General features: G+C 37.1%; 3 protein-coding genes across 3 annotated transcripts; 1 reads left to right on the forward strand and 2 right to left on the reverse strand.

The window, feature by feature from the left end:
• The first annotated feature begins 957 nt into the window (after positions 1–957).
• On the forward strand, positions 958–2,172 carry LOC108855471 (aquaporin TIP1-1). The gene is made up of 2 exons (XM_018629310.2): positions 958–1,413; positions 1,591–2,172. Exons 1-2 carry the CDS (start codon positions 1,030–1,032, stop codon positions 1,960–1,962), a joined length of 756 nt encoding a protein of 251 aa, XP_018484812.1. The 5' UTR covers positions 958–1,029; the 3' UTR covers positions 1,963–2,172.
• A 5,413-nt stretch (positions 2,173–7,585) lies between these two features.
• Positions 7,586–8,689, reverse strand: LOC108850976 (uncharacterized). The gene has a single exon (XM_018624416.1). The coding sequence runs from the start codon at positions 8,687–8,689 to the stop codon at positions 7,586–7,588; it is 1,104 nt and encodes a 367-aa protein (XP_018479918.1).
• Positions 8,690–13,505: 4,816 nt separating this feature from the next.
• LOC108848968 (ACT domain-containing protein ACR10) lies at positions 13,506–16,097 on the reverse strand. The gene is made up of 6 exons (XM_018622439.2): positions 15,808–16,097; positions 15,497–15,718; positions 15,306–15,411; positions 14,843–15,161; positions 14,478–14,762; positions 13,506–14,391 (listed from the first exon to the last, which is right to left on the reverse strand). The coding sequence occupies exons 1-6, from the start codon at positions 15,959–15,961 to the stop codon at positions 14,254–14,256; spliced, it is 1,224 nt and encodes a 407-aa protein (XP_018477941.1). The 5' UTR covers positions 15,962–16,097; the 3' UTR covers positions 13,506–14,253.
• Between the last annotated feature and the right edge of the window lie 1,593 nt (positions 16,098–17,690).

The raw sequence follows: 17,690 nt of genomic DNA on the forward strand, positions 1-17,690 counted from the left end.
AAATATTATTAGTTCAAAAACCAAACGGTATTAAAAAACTATATATATTATCTACCTGTATGGTACAAGTGAAAACTGTGAAATGATATGAAATGTCAAAAATAGTTTAGTAATTGTATGTTTAGCTTTTCTTATAAATACTGTAATTGGATCACCAAAGATCATTCAACGCTCTGAATGTCAACCGTTTATAATACAAAGTTTTCCCTTTTTTTGTCAGCTACAAAGTTCATTTTGTAGGAAAATGATCGTAGACAAGATAACATCTTCTAATTCTCGTGTAGTGGGGGCGAATAACTTTGATTAGAATAATTTGGTACAGCCATTATTAATGTTATCTAATTATAATTGACAAGAACATATAGTATTTGTCCATAATAGAAGGTTAGCACGTAATATCACTAAGGATATTAAATTCATGAAACCAGCCATCGACTCATAATGGTGTAAGGTTTGCCCATTACAAAGACGGATATAAAAAAAAAGGTTCACTCAAAAGGAACTTTTGGAAAACAAAATATAAACTTCGAGAAACTTTGTATACGTAGCTCTTATCGTTCTCTATAGGAGAAAACAATTATGAAAATCTTGAAAATGTAATCAGAAAGAAAAAAACTTTTGCTACCACGAACAGAAAGAAATTTGTAGCTTCTTTTGGACCTCTCGATCATTCGAGATAGAGAATATAAAAAGACAAAAGCCTCCATATATGTAGAAACATGACAAGTCATTATCCTCCACGTAGATGGTCGGCTACGCATCGCTGGATATACAGCGATATCACTTGTTTAGCCTGTTACTAAATTCATTTAAAACAAATTTTAAATCTCACCAGCTCCAATCAAATAACCTCCAACCAAATTTCTTATATATTTTTTCATTCAAAAATAATTTTACCAACCGGTAACCAGTCACAAAAGTGGCGCCACCTCAGATATAAGTATGAGCAGAGAGTAGACCAAAAAAACCATCTCACTCTCTTCTAACACACACAACATTTAATCTCAGCCGTTCCATCTTCCTCCCATCATGCCGATCAGAAACATCGCCGTTGGCCGTCCCGATGAAGCCACCCGCCCCGACGCCTTAAAGGCGGCGTTGGCTGAGTTCATATCAACTATGATCTTTGTCTTCGCCGGCTCAGGCTCAGGAATGGCTTTCAACAAGCTCACTGAAAACGGTGCCACCACTCCCGCCGGCCTCGTAGCCGCCTCACTGGCGCACGCTTTTGGACTCTTTGTCGCCGTCTCCGTCGGCGCCAACATCTCCGGTGGACACGTTAACCCTGCCGTCACTTTTGGCGCTTTTGTAGGTGGCAACATCACTCTCCTCCGTGGTATACTCTACTGGATTGCCCAGCTACTTGGCTCAGTCGTTGCTTGTCTCCTCCTCAAGTTCGCCACCGGCGGTTTGGTATGCATAATTACCTTTTCACCCTTCTATTTTAATTTAAGACATTAACTAATGTTCCCGTTGGGTTTGGTCTGAATTCTATAGGTTTTGTAATAAAATTGTACTTTCACCTCTTTTTGCCCTAACTTCTCTGCCAAGTAACTAATTAAACTTTTTTTTTTTGAACTTTTTTTGTAGGCTGTGCCGGCTTTTGGCCTCTCCGCCGGGGTAGGAGTGTCCAACGCTTTGGTTTTCGAGATCGTGATGACCTTCGGGCTTGTTTACACAGTCTACGCCACCGCCGTCGACCCCAAGAACGGAAGTCTTGGAACAATCGCTCCCATCGCAATCGGTTTCATCGTCGGTGCCAACATCTTAGCAGGAGGAGCATTCAGCGGAGCCTCCATGAACCCCGCCGTGGCCTTCGGACCAGCTGTGGTAAGCTGGTCGTGGAACAACCACTGGGTCTACTGGGCCGGACCTCTTATTGGCGGTGGAATCGCTGGACTCATCTACGAGGTTTTCTTCATCAACACCACCCACGAACAGCTCCCCACCACCGACTACTGAATCAATCTCTCTGTTTCTCTCATGTGTAATTTGATTTGTCGTCTTTGAGTTTTAATGCTTTTTCCGTTTTGTGTACTTTCGCATCAGCATGGCTTTATGACCGTTGGATCTTTTCAGATTAATCATTTTTCTGTTGATTTCCAGAGTTGTAATTGCAGATATTGTGAATTATGTATCTATCTCATCTTAAGCTTTGTGCCATTTCGTCTATTTTGAATATGTCCTTGTCACTTTATTAAGACATTAACTTAAATCCATAGACTTGCTTAAATGGGGTAGTTGTATACTCTAAAATAAATAAGGTATTATACTAGACATATATATGTGATTTGATTATGATGGAATTTTTAGAAAATAAGAAAACAATTATGAATGTTTTTTGTTCAAAAGCAAACTATGTATGTACAATACTAACTTATATTAATGATAACAAGTGTTTATCCTATATAACTATTTTGGTGCTAAGGGTACAATTTAAATACCTTGGAAACTTTGATACGAGTTTCAGTATATTAGTTAACGTCTAACACATACAGTAACAGCTATAGTTATATATATATATATATATATATATATATAATTTTTCTTTTAAAATGGCTTTCTTCTTTAAAATACTTCATTCATCTTCTTCCCTTAAATGAGCATAATTTGAAGCCTTAACTAGACTTTAAATGATAGAAATGGGTGATCGTTGAATGAATCTGAAGCACGTATAAACTATGTTTTCATAATCAGGATTTTTTTTTCTTTTAACAAAAATGACTATATAACCACTACACTAAAGACATATTTTTATAATCAAGATATAATCAGGATACTTGCTGGTATAGTTGATCTTCATGCTCACTGTATCCCATATTTCTACACATTGTCAAATCCTTTGTGGCTATCATATCTATACATTTATTTAATTTGTCGTATCTTTGTAGAGACATGTGTACAGTATAAACTCGCATGTAAAAATTTGAAAGATTTATTTCCTAGCGTTTTGCAGTGAAGGAGTAAAAAAAAATCAAATTGCAGCTAGGGTCACTGAGTCACTTAACCGAGGCTAGTAGTCACAATTCAATAGTGACTAAGGCTTTGGTGACGCTGTATTTTCGCACTTCGTAAAGCATGTGAACTAACAAAGACGGAAATAGCAATAATATGTTTCCTGAGGTTATAACTTAATCATTATTATTATTTTTTTTTTTTTTGCAAGTACTCCATTTCTTTATTCCATCTCTAAGAAGGACATTGTTTTGAACAAGAACTGAAGCAAATAATTTAAAAGACAACAGATTGGAGGCAAGCTTTAATTATAAGAAACACATGTGAAGCAGGGCTGCAGTTACGACGATTTCCTTGATTGAGACTTCCGCTAGGAGTTGAAGTGGTGAAACCATAGTTGAAGATAAGAGTCGTGAGATGTTGAAGAGTGCTGTAATCGTCGGTGCCGAGAGACCCCTCTCGCACGATCCAAACAACTTTGCTTTAATAATAACACTGATCTCTTTGATGAGGACCCTTGATGGCTTTGTAGTTGAAGTATGCAATCTCCCATTTCTTTCCTTCCACAGCACATATAAAATAGCTTGAAATAACAAGTGACAAATATCCCTGACCTTCGTGTTACCTGCTGCGGAAGGTAACCAAGCGATGATGCTCTCAAAACTTTGTGGAGGTGAGAAAGCTGGCGCAACAAAGAATCTGGTCCAGACCTCTTGTGAATATGAGCAGTCAAAGAAAATGTGATCTCTGCTCTCATCAGAGACAGTACAAAGAAGACAAGTTGAAGCAACATTCATTCCCCGCTGCTGCAACCTGTCTCTCGTTGGGAGTCTATTTAGAGTTGCCACCCACGAAAGAAAGGCATGCTTGGGAATTCTGGTTTTGAACCAAATTGTCTTGTTCCAAGGGACAGAAGGAGGAGATGGATATAAGGTCTCCCATGTCTTTGAGGCAGAAAAACGACCGGGTTCTGAATCGGGACTGTTCCTCCAAAGGAAGGTATCAGCAATATCCGGCGACAGGGCAGGAGGACTGATGGGAAGACAAGCTTTAATAAGCTGAATAATCGGATGACGACCTCTTGGTAGAAGCCAAGAATCCCCTGAGATAACTTCCGAGACGCGGGCTGTAGATAAAATGCCTAATACACGAGGACCATCTGGCCCTGATATGGAGCTCAACGAGCCAAGACCGGTCCAATCATCGTGCCAGAAGAAGGCCTCAGAGCCGGAGTTTATCTGACAGAAGACGAAAGGCCTAGCGACAGACCTGAGTTTCATCAACCTCCTCCAAATAGAAGATCCAGAGTTATCAAAATTCATGGTCCAAATAGACTCATCATCAGCTATTAAATGTTCATTGATCCAGGCTACCCATAACGATCCGGTCGCTGCAAAGAGTAACCAGATGAGCTTCAAACCGAAGACAATATTAGAAGCTTCTAATCTGCGCAGACCGAGACCACCCGCGGATTTGGGGGTGCAAACGGACTCCCACGAAACCTTTGCTCCTCTGGCTGAGTCTGGTCCTCCACTCCACAGAAATGCATTGCACAAGTGCTCCACAGCATCTATGCATCCTTTGGGAAGTTGAAAGATCGAAGCCCAGAAGTTAAACATACCATAAAGGACAGACTGAATCAAAGTAAGTCTCCCCGCAAATGACAAATGCCGAACTGTCCAAGAAGATATCTTTTTCCTCACTCTATCGACCAAAGGCTGATAATCGAGCTTGGTAAGTCTATTAGGCATCAATGGCACGCCCAGATACCGAACCGGTAGAGACCCCGGAGTAACACCAAAACGTTATGCCAACTCCTTAGTAGCCTGTGTGTTCCGCCCATCCCTAAAAAGACCAGTTTTTGCTAGATTTAAACCGAGTCCCGATCCCATATAGAATGAATTGAGAACACTGATAATAGCAGCTATCGATTCTTCACTCCCATCAAAGAAAATGAGCATGTCATCCGCAAAACAAAGATGGGTGATGAGGGGATAACGACCTTTTGGATGAGGGTTGAACAGATGATCACGAACAGCGGTGTCTAGGTTCTTAGACAAAATATCCATAGCTATAACAAAGAGGGAGGAGGAGATAGGGTCACCTTGACGAAGACCTTTTTCCCCTGGGAAAAACCCAACAAGCTCCCCATTGAAAGCTACAGAGTAATGCGGCGATGTAATACAGGTCTTGATCCAAAGAATAAAGACTTCTGGCAAATCGAAAGCCTCCAGAATATTCAGGAGGAAAGACCAATCCACGTTGTCATAAGCCTTCGTGATATCTATTTGCAAGCAGCCTCTAGTAGTGTCTCCCGGAGTGTTGAAATCAGAAACCAGTTCTGAAGCAAGAAGAACGTTTTCACATAATAGCCTCCCTTTAATAAACCCAACTTGGTTTCGCTGCACCACCAAAGGAGTTATCTTCTTTAGGCGAGCACCAATAATCTTTGCAATGACCTTATAAACTGTATTGCACAGCGAGATAGGTCGAAACTCCGAAAGGTTTGCTGCACCTGGAACTTTAGGCAATAGAGCTATGACTGTGGCATTCACCTGCCTAGATAAGCAAGGGTTGACAAAGAAGTCACGAACCGCTGCCACTAGATCGTTGCCAACCAACTCCCAGGAAGAAACGAAAAACTCCACAGAAAACCCGTCGGGGTCTGGAGCTTTATTCTTAGGCAGAGCAAACACGGTCTCTCTGATTTCTACGTCTGAAGGAAGAGCTGTAAGCTGAGCTGCAAGCGAGTCAGAGCACCAGAATGGGTGAATATTTCTGATATCTTCTACCGAATATGGAGCAATATTAGAGTTCGATGTGCCAAGAAGATCTTCATAGAATTGAGAAGCCATTGTCTTCAAGGTAGCAGAGTCAAAGACCTTGTTCCCCAACTGGTCGAGCAAGTAGTGAATGACATTCTTCGATAGATTTGATTTGACCGCTTTGTGAAAAACTCCCGTATTAGAATCACCAACAGTAAGCCATCGAACCCGAGATTTTTGATGCAGGAAGGATTCCTCAGCAGCAGCAAAGAACATCCAAGATTTTCTAGCTTCAGATTCATCTTCAAAAAGTTGAAGTGACGGATCAGACAAAGCTCTCAACTGAATTTGGTCCAAGGTCTGGCGTGCTTCTTTTGCCCTGAGTTGGATATTACTGAAACTGCTCCTATTAATCGATTTACAATACATCTTAGCAGCACGAAGCTTTTGATATAAAGCATTCATGGGAGAAGCCGAAGGGGAAATCGGAATAGCAGCCGCCGTCCAAGCATCTTCCAAAAGATGTTGAAACTCCGGATGTGTTGAGAACATATCGAAGTAGATAAACCGACACTTCCTCGGAGATAACTGATTTGCTAAATGGATTAGACAAGGCGTATGATCAGACGAACCAGGAGTATCAAAGAAAGCATAAGAGTCAGGGTATCGCTCCACCCAAGCTTCATTCACTAAAGCCCTGTCTATCTTCCTGGATTTAGGATTTGAATCGCTTTTGTTATACCATGTGAAGAAACAACCTCTGAAGGCCAAATCAAAAAGCTCGCTTTCCTCAAAACAATCTGAGAACTCTTGTATTCCCCGAGGACAAAGCTTTGACGGAGAGCTCGAGAAAACCTCATCATAAGATAAAACTTGATTGAAATCCCCAAGGAGAATCCATGGTGTATCGTGAAGGTTTCTGGATTGAGCTAGCTCTCTGATCTTATCCCATAATTCCAATCTTTCTTCTCGAAGGTTACGAGCATAGATGAATGCTACTGAAAAGGACTGTCTAGTTTGAGGGTTGTAGACTCCACAAAGAACCAGCTGAGGAGAGGAGTAAAAGATTATTACTGACAATAATGGATCCCAGGCCACCACTATGCGTCCATTATTAGCTTCCAAAGAGTGATTCCCTTCAAACCTCCAGCCAGGAACCACCGAATTCATAACGCCTAGCAAATTTTCCTGCTGCACATGTGTTTCCAAAAAACCGCCTAGTAGAGGCCGGTTATGCCGAATCCAATCAATAACTAGGGATTGTCTTTCCCTGCCGTTTAGGCCCCGTACATTCCAAAAAAAACTCTTCATTGAGAGACAAAAAGGGGCAGTGTTGTGCACTAGGCTTCTTTAGGATGAACAGGACGCGAGCGCCTTTGATCATCAGAAGCAAAGCCAAAATTATCCGCTGTATTCTTAGAAACGGAAGCCACAGAGATGGAGTTCTCACTATCAGAACAACTCGTCATCAAATAAATTTTCTGACGAAGCTTCCTTCTCGCATGCTTCCTGGAGTTAACAGTAGAGTGCTCTGGAGGTTCTGAGTTTATTGCAGCAAGTCGATCACGAAGAATGCTTTGAGCCGCTGCAATTAACTCCTCTTCTTCCGCAAACTTATCATTTGTAACCGGCGCATTTCTTTCCACTTCATGAGAAGGGACCTCTTTTCCTTGCACGGCTTCAGAACGCTTTGCAACGTACTGCTAACCAGAAGACGCAGAGTAATCCGATCCAAGATACAGGTTTGGAGGCAAACTCTTTGCTCTAGCTGCCTTTTTCCTGACTTGAGAACTAGGAGCAACTGGAGACGCAAGAGTACGTCCTAGCCCTTTTTGAGAGGATGAGGAAGGAGAGACCTGAGTCTTCTATCCAAAGCTACCGATTGATGGAGGAGAATTAGCAGCTACAGGGGAGGGTGGCGTTGGAGAAGATGCAGATGCTGCCTCTGGATCAAGAGTCATGACACCTGTAAAAGCAGGGAAGTCTTTCGAGACAGGTAAAGGCTTCTTGAGAGGCTGCAGGCATCGCAAGCGAAGATGACCATAGTCCCCACATGCACTGCATTTGGGAGGGATTTTCTGAAATTCAACTGGAAGGTAAACAGAGTTCCCTAACTTGTCTGTCACACGAACCACAGACGGCCGTGGCTTCTCTAACTCTATGACCACACGAAGCTTAACAACTCCATTGGTGAAAGGCTTCACATCGGGGTACTCGGAGTGAACGGGGAATCCCACCGCAGAAGCCATAGTGCTAAAACCCAAGAGAGACCAAAGTTCTACGGGAACCTTTTTGAAGAGGACCCATACTGGTGCGTGTAAAAGCTTCATATCAGAGAGGTTAATTGAAGGATGCCAAAGCAATGCTGTGAAAGAGCAATTTCCAGAGTGCCAGAAACCAATGTCAAGAGCCCACTGACGCATAATTGGACAAGGGATGAAGATCAGGTACGAACGCTTAGAGTGAAGCTTTACCGAAATGTTCCCATTCTTCCCCCATATAGGATTTAAATCTGAGAAAACCTTTGCTGGAGAGGGGGGACGCCCATGAAAAAAGGCTACCAAATAGTCTTTCCAGGTGGTAGAAGAAACAAGTGTAATCGAGTCCGGTGCCTGAATAGACGGAATTCCATCGACTGAAACGGAAGGGGAGGCCACTTTAACCAAATGTTGAAAAACCGATTTGGCTTTATTGACCCAAGAGGAGGGTTTCAACGAAGACGGAACCACCGCGGGAGCCGGAGTCTGAGCCGGAGACGGAGACGAAGACGGAACCTCTGCGAGAGACGGAACCGGAGACAAAGCACGAACCTCTGCTCCAGAAGGAGAAACCAGAAGAGGTTGCTCGCCTTCAGCCGAAGGGAGCGGAGGAAGCGAGCAGACGACGGGATCTGACAAAGGGCGGAGGAACAATAAATCTGGAGGGACGGGGGTAGGGGGAATCACCGGAGATGGAGCGGAGATCGACATGGAGAGGCGAAGAAGAGAGAGGCAGAGAGAGTTCTCGCCGGAGAACGTGAGGCTACTCCGTTGGCGGCGGCAAGGAAAGAAACCCTATTCGCCTATTTAGTCGCGTGAGAGCTTTTGATTGGTATTCACTTCTTTCTGTCTGAACCGTGGCTATAACTTAATCATTATGGTTAAAAAGCAGAATCAACGATCACCCATTTCTAATTTTCTATACCATTTTGATAACACGCTGTAAAACAAATTAACCTCAAAAATAATTCATACGAGCGAGCTTTATATAAGGTTGAATGCGTAACCAATTACAAATACATCATATGTTTATATTAATTGTCAGAGAAACACAAACCAACGAAATGATATAGGTTTTACATGAAATTTCTAGTAGTACCATGTTTTTGATCGTTTGGTAATATCAGTCTACAACCACCAACATTATGATAATACGTACATCTTGTAAACATTTTCGATAAAAAGGTTATCGTCCGGATGTACATCTTGTAAACATCTTGTAAACGTTTTAGATAAAAACATTTTCGATAAAAAGGTTTAATTTATCCCTCGTTGGCTAATGTTTTCATCTATATTATTAAAGTTGAAGTACAAATTGGAGATGTTTGGAAACAAGGATAGTGGAATAAATGAGATATGTTTGGCAACATATATAGTAGAGATGTGTACTTTCTTTTATTTACACATTTAGCCATTGCATTTTCAATAAATTAATAATAAATGAGAATTGCTTAGAAACAAGAATAACACATTTAATACTTTTTTATTTAAATATTTAGCCATTGTTTTTATAACAAATTAAACAACTTTCTTTCTATATTTCTTTTTTTTACAATTCTATCACTATATTTACATTTATTTTTATTTACAATTCTTTATGGTGAAAATAAAAACATAAACTGAAATATAAATAGTATATTATATAAAACAATTTTTAAAAACAGTATTATTACCTTATTTAGTTTAGTCAAATATAAAAATTTCAAGAGTTCAAGTTTCAAAAAAAATATCATAAAATTAATAATAATTCATAGAAAAATAATGCAAAATATTGAAACTTTGAAACATGGATAAAATTATGTCAAGAAGAAGAAAATAATGGCTTATGTTATTAATAAAAATTGGAAATCCATTATATCAGTTTTAAAATATACAAAATGGACTAATCTAATTACCTAAAAACATTGTTTTGTCTAAAATAATCATATTTTTTTTTTTAATTTTATATTCATATTTCAAATCAAAATAATAATTTAAAGTTGATTTATATCAAAAATTGATTTAAAATATGCACATATTCAAAATTTTAGTTTTACTAAAATATATTCCAATAACCATTTTAAAAAAATGTTTTCAATATATATATATATAAGAAAAATACAACAAAAGATTAATTTTATATACCAATTTAAATTGTGGTTTTTATATTTCACATTAAACTGTAAGAATATAATATATATGATTATTTATAAGATTGTACATATAAAATACTATTACTTATATGATTATTTATATGATGGACCTTTTTTTTTTCTGACGTCGAAGGGCTATTCTATTATTTATATGATGAACCAATACAATTAATTATATGATGACATATATATGATACATAATAGTGACTAGGGCTGGGCGTTCAAGTATCCATTCTGGTTCGTTTAGGATATGTTTGAGTTTCGGGTTTCCAGGGTCAAAGATTTCATCCCCATTTATATATTTCTAAATTCCAGTTCGAATTATGACTAGGGTTGGACATTCATGTATCCATTCGGATTCGTTTTAGATCTGCTTGGGTTTTGGGTTTCTGAGGTCAATGATTTCAGCTCCATTCAGATATTTCTAAATTTCAGTTCAAATTATATTCGTATCTTTGCGGGTTCGGATAACCCATTTAATTTTTTTTAAATTCATTATATAATTTGAATTTTTTAAAATCTATAAATAAAATAAAATATTGTATATAAATCTGAATAACATATGTCAGAATACGTAAACTTAACATATAAATTGGTTTGGTTTAAATTTTAGATCAAAAATCAATAATTATTTTAAATATTTTTGGTGTTTTGAGTGTACCTCCACTATGTTAGATATTTATATTAGACTATTTTATATATTTTCAAATATTTAAACCAACCTAAAAATATCATATATGTTCTGGGCGTTTTTAATATACATTAAAACTAAAAATAACTAATATATATAAGTGTATAAATATTTTTCGGATACATTTTGATATTTAAAATACTTCGGTTCGAATTGGTTATGGTTTCAGTTGTCTAAATATCAAAATTTTGAATAATTTGGATATTTAATCAATTTTGGTTCGGGTTTGGTATTACTCTTTCGGATCGTGATCAGTTCGGTTCTTCAGATTTGAATTTTTTATCCAATTTTGATATTGACACAAAAATAAATAGCAATATATTTTTGAAATATACATCCGCACGGCCGTGCGAGTCAAAATTTAGTTTTAATTATAATGTAAATATTTAATTGATATAGTAATAAGTCACATTGTTTAAACAAAATATCAATGTAAAACTATTGTACAGTTGCGTTCTAAAATCATTTATTTTAACAACAAGTCAAATAAATATGTTGATTGAAAAGAGAATAAAACAAAACCAGAGAAGCACATAGTTTACCATAGATAATCTATGTGTCAAATTTATTTTAAAAAAAATTCACTAAGATAAATACATTCAATATCTACAAACAAATAATATATTTCATAAAAGTAAAAAATAATACCCGCGCTTTCGAAGCGCGGATCAAAATCTAGTTATCATTATGTTCCGAAACTGTGGCATATTTGTTCTTTGTGTTTCGCATGCTAAGTTCTAAAACTAGCTAGAATCTTTTTCGGTTTCGCAATTATATATTCAAAATCTTAATTTACAAAAAAAAAAAATTATATATTCAAAATCTTTGGCTAGATGGATAAGGATGGTCAGAAGCACGTGAATACGCAGGCACCGTTGTTGGCCTCTTTCTTAGTATTCTTTCAATCATGCATTATTAATCATGAAATTTTGAAATGAGTTCCATAAATGTTTCTATGTTCGAAAATCATATATTGATGAAATTCGAAACATCGTAAGTCTATATATGATATTTTATAAAAGATTATAGGTTTCATACTTTCATATATATATTGTGGACTGTGGTCTGTGGAGACCGTGTCCTTCCAGTGTGATCAATACTTTCTAAAATTAGGTTAAAGGATAACCTGAAGATTATATTCGCTTTTAGCAAAAAAAAAAAAAAAAGATTATATTCGCCATGTAGATTCATTTTCTCTTCTATTTTTGTAATAAGCTTATAAATCATTTTCACAAAAGAAAGCATGCAATAATTGAAGCTAGAATAATGGTCGATGATTCTACTGTCTATTACAGTATACACGTACGTTTTCTTGTCTATTATAGTGTAAATAATACTCGATTTCCATGTGCAGTCATATGGGATTATTACCTAACATTCTGTAGCTTTCTCTTTCCCTTTTCCCTAGAAATTTATTTCCCATCGTCAATTTTTCTGTCTGTACTAGTACACTCATGAGTCATGGCACATTTTGTCATCCATACGGCTCTTACATGTCTGATATTATTAGGTAGAAGAGGTCGGCCACATGAACTAAACACAAAACTTTGCTTACACACAAAATCAAAATATAGAATTCAATCTAAATTGAAAGTTAGACCAAAATCGAACAGCTTCTAATGTTTACTATCGTTCTAACAATAAAATTACTGGGTGATATATATAATCGAGTTATCCGGAAATAATTGATTAAAAGAAGATGATCACGCAAATGATATATAGTTTTATTCTCTAGTAGTTCATTTTCTTGGAATTTTGAGTACTACGTGTCGTAATGTTCTAGCAATTCTTTATCGAAGTATTACTGATACTATACAGAATAAATACGACCATCAAGGCATTAAGTAACCACTTTGTGGCACAAATAGATGTCAGAATCGTTAAATTTGTCATAACTAAACAATATGGTATACCGATTCTCATGTGGGACAAGGCCAATGGAAAAATGGACCGTGAAAGAGGAGGACAGCTCTCGCTATCTGCTAAAAAGTAAATTAGCCGAGAAGTGACATTGCATGAAATTATTGGTGATTGGTTCCACTCTCTTCTGTTTTTGTTTTGTTTTCTTCTTCCAATTATTTACAGAATCTTCAGTCTTCACCAGCGCTGTGGGGAGATATCCTTACGAATTTTGATGAACTATTATAAGTGAAACTTTGAATAGTTACATCTTATATATAAATTAAGCTGTAGTGAGGAAAATAAACATAAATCATAACTTTGTGGAGCAGTTAAATATAATTCTCAAAAAAAACATAAATATATTTTTTATGTGTTTAGTTATTTCTATAATTTTTAATCAATCAAAGTTCAGTAAACATAATTAATGTTTTTGAAGTTTACAATTTTCTATTATTAAAAATATTGAAAATATAAAATATGAATCTTTTAGAAACAATTTTTTTTTAAAAAAATATGGATCATTCTGAAAGAAGCTAAGTATTTGCATATACGAGTTATTGGTTTGTGGAGAGAAATGGTTGACAATTCTAATTCATATGGGCCGGTGCCTAACATCTCTCCGTCATTATTTTAAAATTCTCATATTCTCCGTCATTATCTTAAAGTCATATGTCACTTCTCAACAATGTTTTTGTTAAGCCAATGGCATGTTAATAAGCAGGCGTGTTATTTATGTCAAACCATGTTTATGGGATCATTGTTCTTAACATCATAGGCCATCTACATGGTAAACAATTCAAAAAACAATCAAATGCTAATGAACCAATGCGTTCAACATTTCATTACTACTTAAATACATATTTGACCATCTATATGCAACATGACTTAGACCAGGGTTCAACTCAGATACTTGCACACATGATACGAGTATAATCAACAAGTGGTAAACCTTAACACCAAGAACTCGAAGAGGCATGACTTGACCCGGAACAACACATTCAAGTCCTGCAGACTAAAGTATTCCCACCGGATTGGGATGCTTCATGAGGACAATGGGCCAATGGCGCAATCTGTCTCTGGATTTTGAGAGATACAAAGAACCGGTTGAACGACTGATTCTAGGCACTGCTCTTACTGATGAAACACGCCATGGTGGTTCCTCAGCTAGCATCGCTCCACCTTTCTTTGCCATTTTTACATTTTTGGATAAAAGATATTATCTTATTACCAAAACAAGCTTTGTGGTCAGCTTCCAGATAGTTTCCTCAAAGACCATTTTCCTTTATATATATGACAAAGATCTCTCTCAGCACAACAATACAAGTACAAAGACTTGGCTTAGCTTCTCCTTTCTACAGAACCACACTCTCATTTACAAAACTTACACAAATCCTATCTCTCATTAACATAAAAGCACACTTCTAACCATATTTACACATTTGCAAACGTTATAGAAAATCCGGTTTTATCATTAATTCACAATCTTACAGTCATATACTCTTTTGCTATGTGTCTCAAGGTCAGCTAATGGTCCTGAGTTTCTTAAAGTCTCACTCCCAGCCCATCAAAGTACTCCACACTTGTTCCTCTATCTTGCTTCTCGAGACCGGTAAGCTATCCTCTTCGTTGATCAACACTTTGTACACCTCCCATTCTCTGTCTCCCGTCAAGTGTCTTCCAATCTCAGCCTAATTAAACACACATTTATTCATGGGAATCAGATGGTAACTAACATAGGTCTGTTGTTCGTATGAGATGTGATTATTATATATACCGAGAAGATGCAGGTGTTGATCTTCTTGAGTGCAAGTGCAATGTCGTGGAAGACTTGTGGCCGTCCTTTTCCTGATAACTCAACAGGGTTTGTCACCAAAAGTTCGGTATCAGGACCTCGGTTCATCATCACCACTCTCAGAGGCTGCTGCAGCTCTGCTCTCAGACGAGAAACCAACGCATCTTGCTTGCTTGAGTCAAGGATCTTCCTACCATCGGATTGCACGATGAACAAGTCTATCTCACAGTTCTTTCCTCGTTTGATCGTAAAACGCCCGTATGAGATCTGCTCATAAAAACCAAAGATTCAAGAAAATGAGTCCCATGTTAATATCATAGACCCTGAGCATATATATAAGCACAAACCTGGATGTTGAAGTCCTTGAAGGTCCTCATGATATCATAGAGAAGGCCTTTGTGATCTTGACAAGTGATTTGAATAAGCGTGTGAGCACGGCTTAAAGTGTTGTCAACTGCAATTGACACACTGCTTGAAGTGTGTAGCCCACTTGGACGCTCTCCCAACGAGGAGAACAATGTTTCTGCAAAGGAGGAAGCAGCCGGAGAGTGAGCTGTGGCTTCAGGTCCAACAATCTCAATGTCATAGCTCATCATTGAATCTCCAATGGCATCTTTCAAGTACTCATACACTTCGTCCCTCCTCTTCTCCGTACCTAATAGCTCTCTGAAAAGAACAAGAACAAGAACACACCTTTACATAAAACAAACCAAAAACTCTATTTCAGAGTTATGTATTGAACCAATGATAGCCGCCTAGACCAATTTTTAGAACACTGTATTGAAGGATCTATGACTATGTGAGTGATACCTAGTGTCTGTGACAAAGAACAAGTCCATAACTTTGCCATCAGGAGTAGTAGATATCTTCACTTTCTCAATGTTAATCTCAAGCTTGTAAAGAACCTCCGTGACATCTAACCAATACAGAAACAACAACACAAAGTCTTAATATCAAATCTTGAATTCCATATTGAACAAAAACAGAGTAAAGAAGCTAACCATATAGAAGCCCTGTGCGGTCAGAACAAGCTAGCTTCAACAAGTAAAGATCAGGAGGCTGAGACTCCTCAGAGTCAGAAAGGTAACATCTTGAGATACCAAAGGCCCAAGCAAAACAAGGACTCGCCTCCACGAGTCTCGTCTTCAACAGATTCCATCTCGTGTTCGGTTTCCCGATCACCCAGAACACCAAGTAACACCATCTTCCGTCAGTTGATACATCTTTTTTCACAGAGGCATTTCATCGAACACTTTCAGATCACAAGAAAAAAACAAAAATAAGCATAAAGTTGGTTCCTTTTGTTTTTTACCTCCTCTGACAATGTTGAGACCGAAGAAGAGGAGGATACGACAGAGATCGCAACCGAGACCAGTTTTGTCGGGACAGTTTATGGTGATAACGCTCGGGTCGCCTTCTTTCTCCGACTGTCTGATTATCACGACGTCATCAGACAAGATACCCATCTCTCTGTCTTCTTCTCGAAAATGTTTTCAATTTTTTTTTTTTGTTTTCTGAAGGTTTGGCCTTCGCTGCTTTTATTGAGAGAGAGTCAAAGGAAGCTTTAACTTCGTCGTCATCCATGTTTTGTGTGTATCTTCTCGTTTTAGAACTTAACCCCACTAAATCCTAATTAGATATATGATATTAATTAAAAAATATTGAATAAATATTCTATGATTAGTGACTAGTCAAAGTGTTAGACTTCACGTTGTTATTTATTTCTGCTGTTTAGTAATTTTATGTGTATTTAGTTGGAATTGTCTACTCCTTGAAGTGAGGACTTTAAGCGCTTATCTATTCTATTAATTCTTCAACATGTCCAGTTAGAGGTGTCAATTGGACTGTCCAAGTCCATTTGGGCTGTTCAAATGGACACACCAGTCTAAATGGACATTATTTTTTTTAAGCCCAAATTGTACCAGACCAAATTGTCCAGACCAAATTGGCCCATTTCAAATGGGCATTCCGCAAAGCCCAAATACAATCTCTACTTTAACATCTAAAAAATTCATTTTTAACAAAAAAACATAATTTCATTGTTTTTTAATTCAAAAGAATAGATACGATTTTGGCGAGAAAACTTGATTTTACGGTTTTGACGGGAAAACTCGATTTTACGGTTTTGGCGGGAAAACTCGATTTTACGGTTTTGACGGGAAAACTAAAAATTCAATTTTATGATTTTGGTGAGAAATCTCAATTTTACGGTTTTGGAAAAAAAACTTGATTTCACGGTTTTGGTGGGAAAACTCGATTTTACGATTTTGGCGGGAAATCTCAATTTAACGGTTTTGGCGGAAAAACTCGATTTACAGTTTTGACGGAAAAACTCAATTTACAGTTTTGACGGGAAAACTCGATTTTACGGTTTTGGCGGGAAACTCGACTTTACGGTTTTGGCGGGAAAACTCGATTTACAGTTTTGACGGAAAAATTAGATTTACAGTTTTGACGGGAAAACTCGAAAACTCGATTTTAAGATTTTGGCGGGAAATCTTCATTTTACGGTTTTGACGGGAAAACTCGATTTACGGTTCTGTCAAAAAATTTTGATTTACGGTTTTGGAGGGAAAACTTGATTTTTTTCTCAAAATAAAATCCTATGATTTTTGTATCATTTGGCCGCCCATGTCTATTTGGGTTAAGACCATTGGATTTGGGTCTAATTGGTTAAACCCAATTGGACATCTTTATTTGTTGGTCTAATTTGGTTTATTCCAAATGGGTTTGGACATGGGTGACCAATAACATGATGTCCAAATTGACATCCCTATGTCCAGTTCATAAAAGTTCTGTCCACTTTTTAAATTTTATTATAACTGCATCATTAACATTAACTAATTATAACTGCATCCAAAATCGTAACCACCTTGATTTTTTTTAAGAAAACGTAACCACTTCTAAACGGTTTATAAATGACTAAACATACAGATTATTAATGTATCCAAGAAGTGGTGTCCAACAAACGTATAACCACCTCTAACTTATTTCATCAATCTGACAAATACATGAATTTAAAAATAATAATTTAAAATTTAAATCATGTATAAGTTTTTAATATAAATATATTTTTATAACTTTAACTTGAGAACATATGGGAATTATAAAATATATATATATATATTTATAATAATTAAATTAAATTTAAATTAATAGAATCTAGATTTTTATTTGGACATGTTGAATAAAATA

This window comes from Raphanus sativus, chromosome 4 (genome assembly GCF_000801105.2).
Source record: "Raphanus sativus cultivar WK10039 chromosome 4, ASM80110v3, whole genome shotgun sequence".
Classification (NCBI taxonomy): Eukaryota; Viridiplantae; Streptophyta; class Magnoliopsida; order Brassicales; family Brassicaceae; genus Raphanus; species Raphanus sativus.

What these genes read in the sequence shown, in the direction of transcription:
- LOC108855471 (XM_018629310.2), top strand. Translation starts at nt 1,030, where the DNA reads ATGCCGATCAGAAACATCGCCGTTGGCCGTCCCGATGAAGCCACCCGC. An exon ending in AGTTCGCCACCGGCGGTTTG is followed by an intron (nt 1,414 to 1,590) that starts GTATGCATAATT and finishes CTTTTTTTGTAG; the next exon opens with GCTGTGCCGGCTTTTGGCCT.
- LOC108850976 (XM_018624416.1), bottom strand. Translation starts at nt 8,689, where the DNA reads ATGTCGATCTCCGCTCCATCTCCGGTGATTCCCCCTACCCCCGTCCCT.
- LOC108848968 (XM_018622439.2), bottom strand. Translation starts at nt 15,961, where the DNA reads ATGGGTATCTTGTCTGATGACGTCGTGATAATCAGACAGTCGGAGAAA. An exon ending in TCTCAACATTGTCAGAGGAG is followed by an intron (nt 15,719 to 15,807) that starts GTAAAAAACAAA and finishes CTGTGAAAAAAG; the next exon opens with ATGTATCAACTGACGGAAGA. An exon ending in TCAAGGACTTCAACATCCAG is followed by an intron (nt 14,763 to 14,842) that starts GTTTGTGCTTAT and finishes TTTTATGAGCAG; the next exon opens with ATCTCATACGGGCGTTTTAC.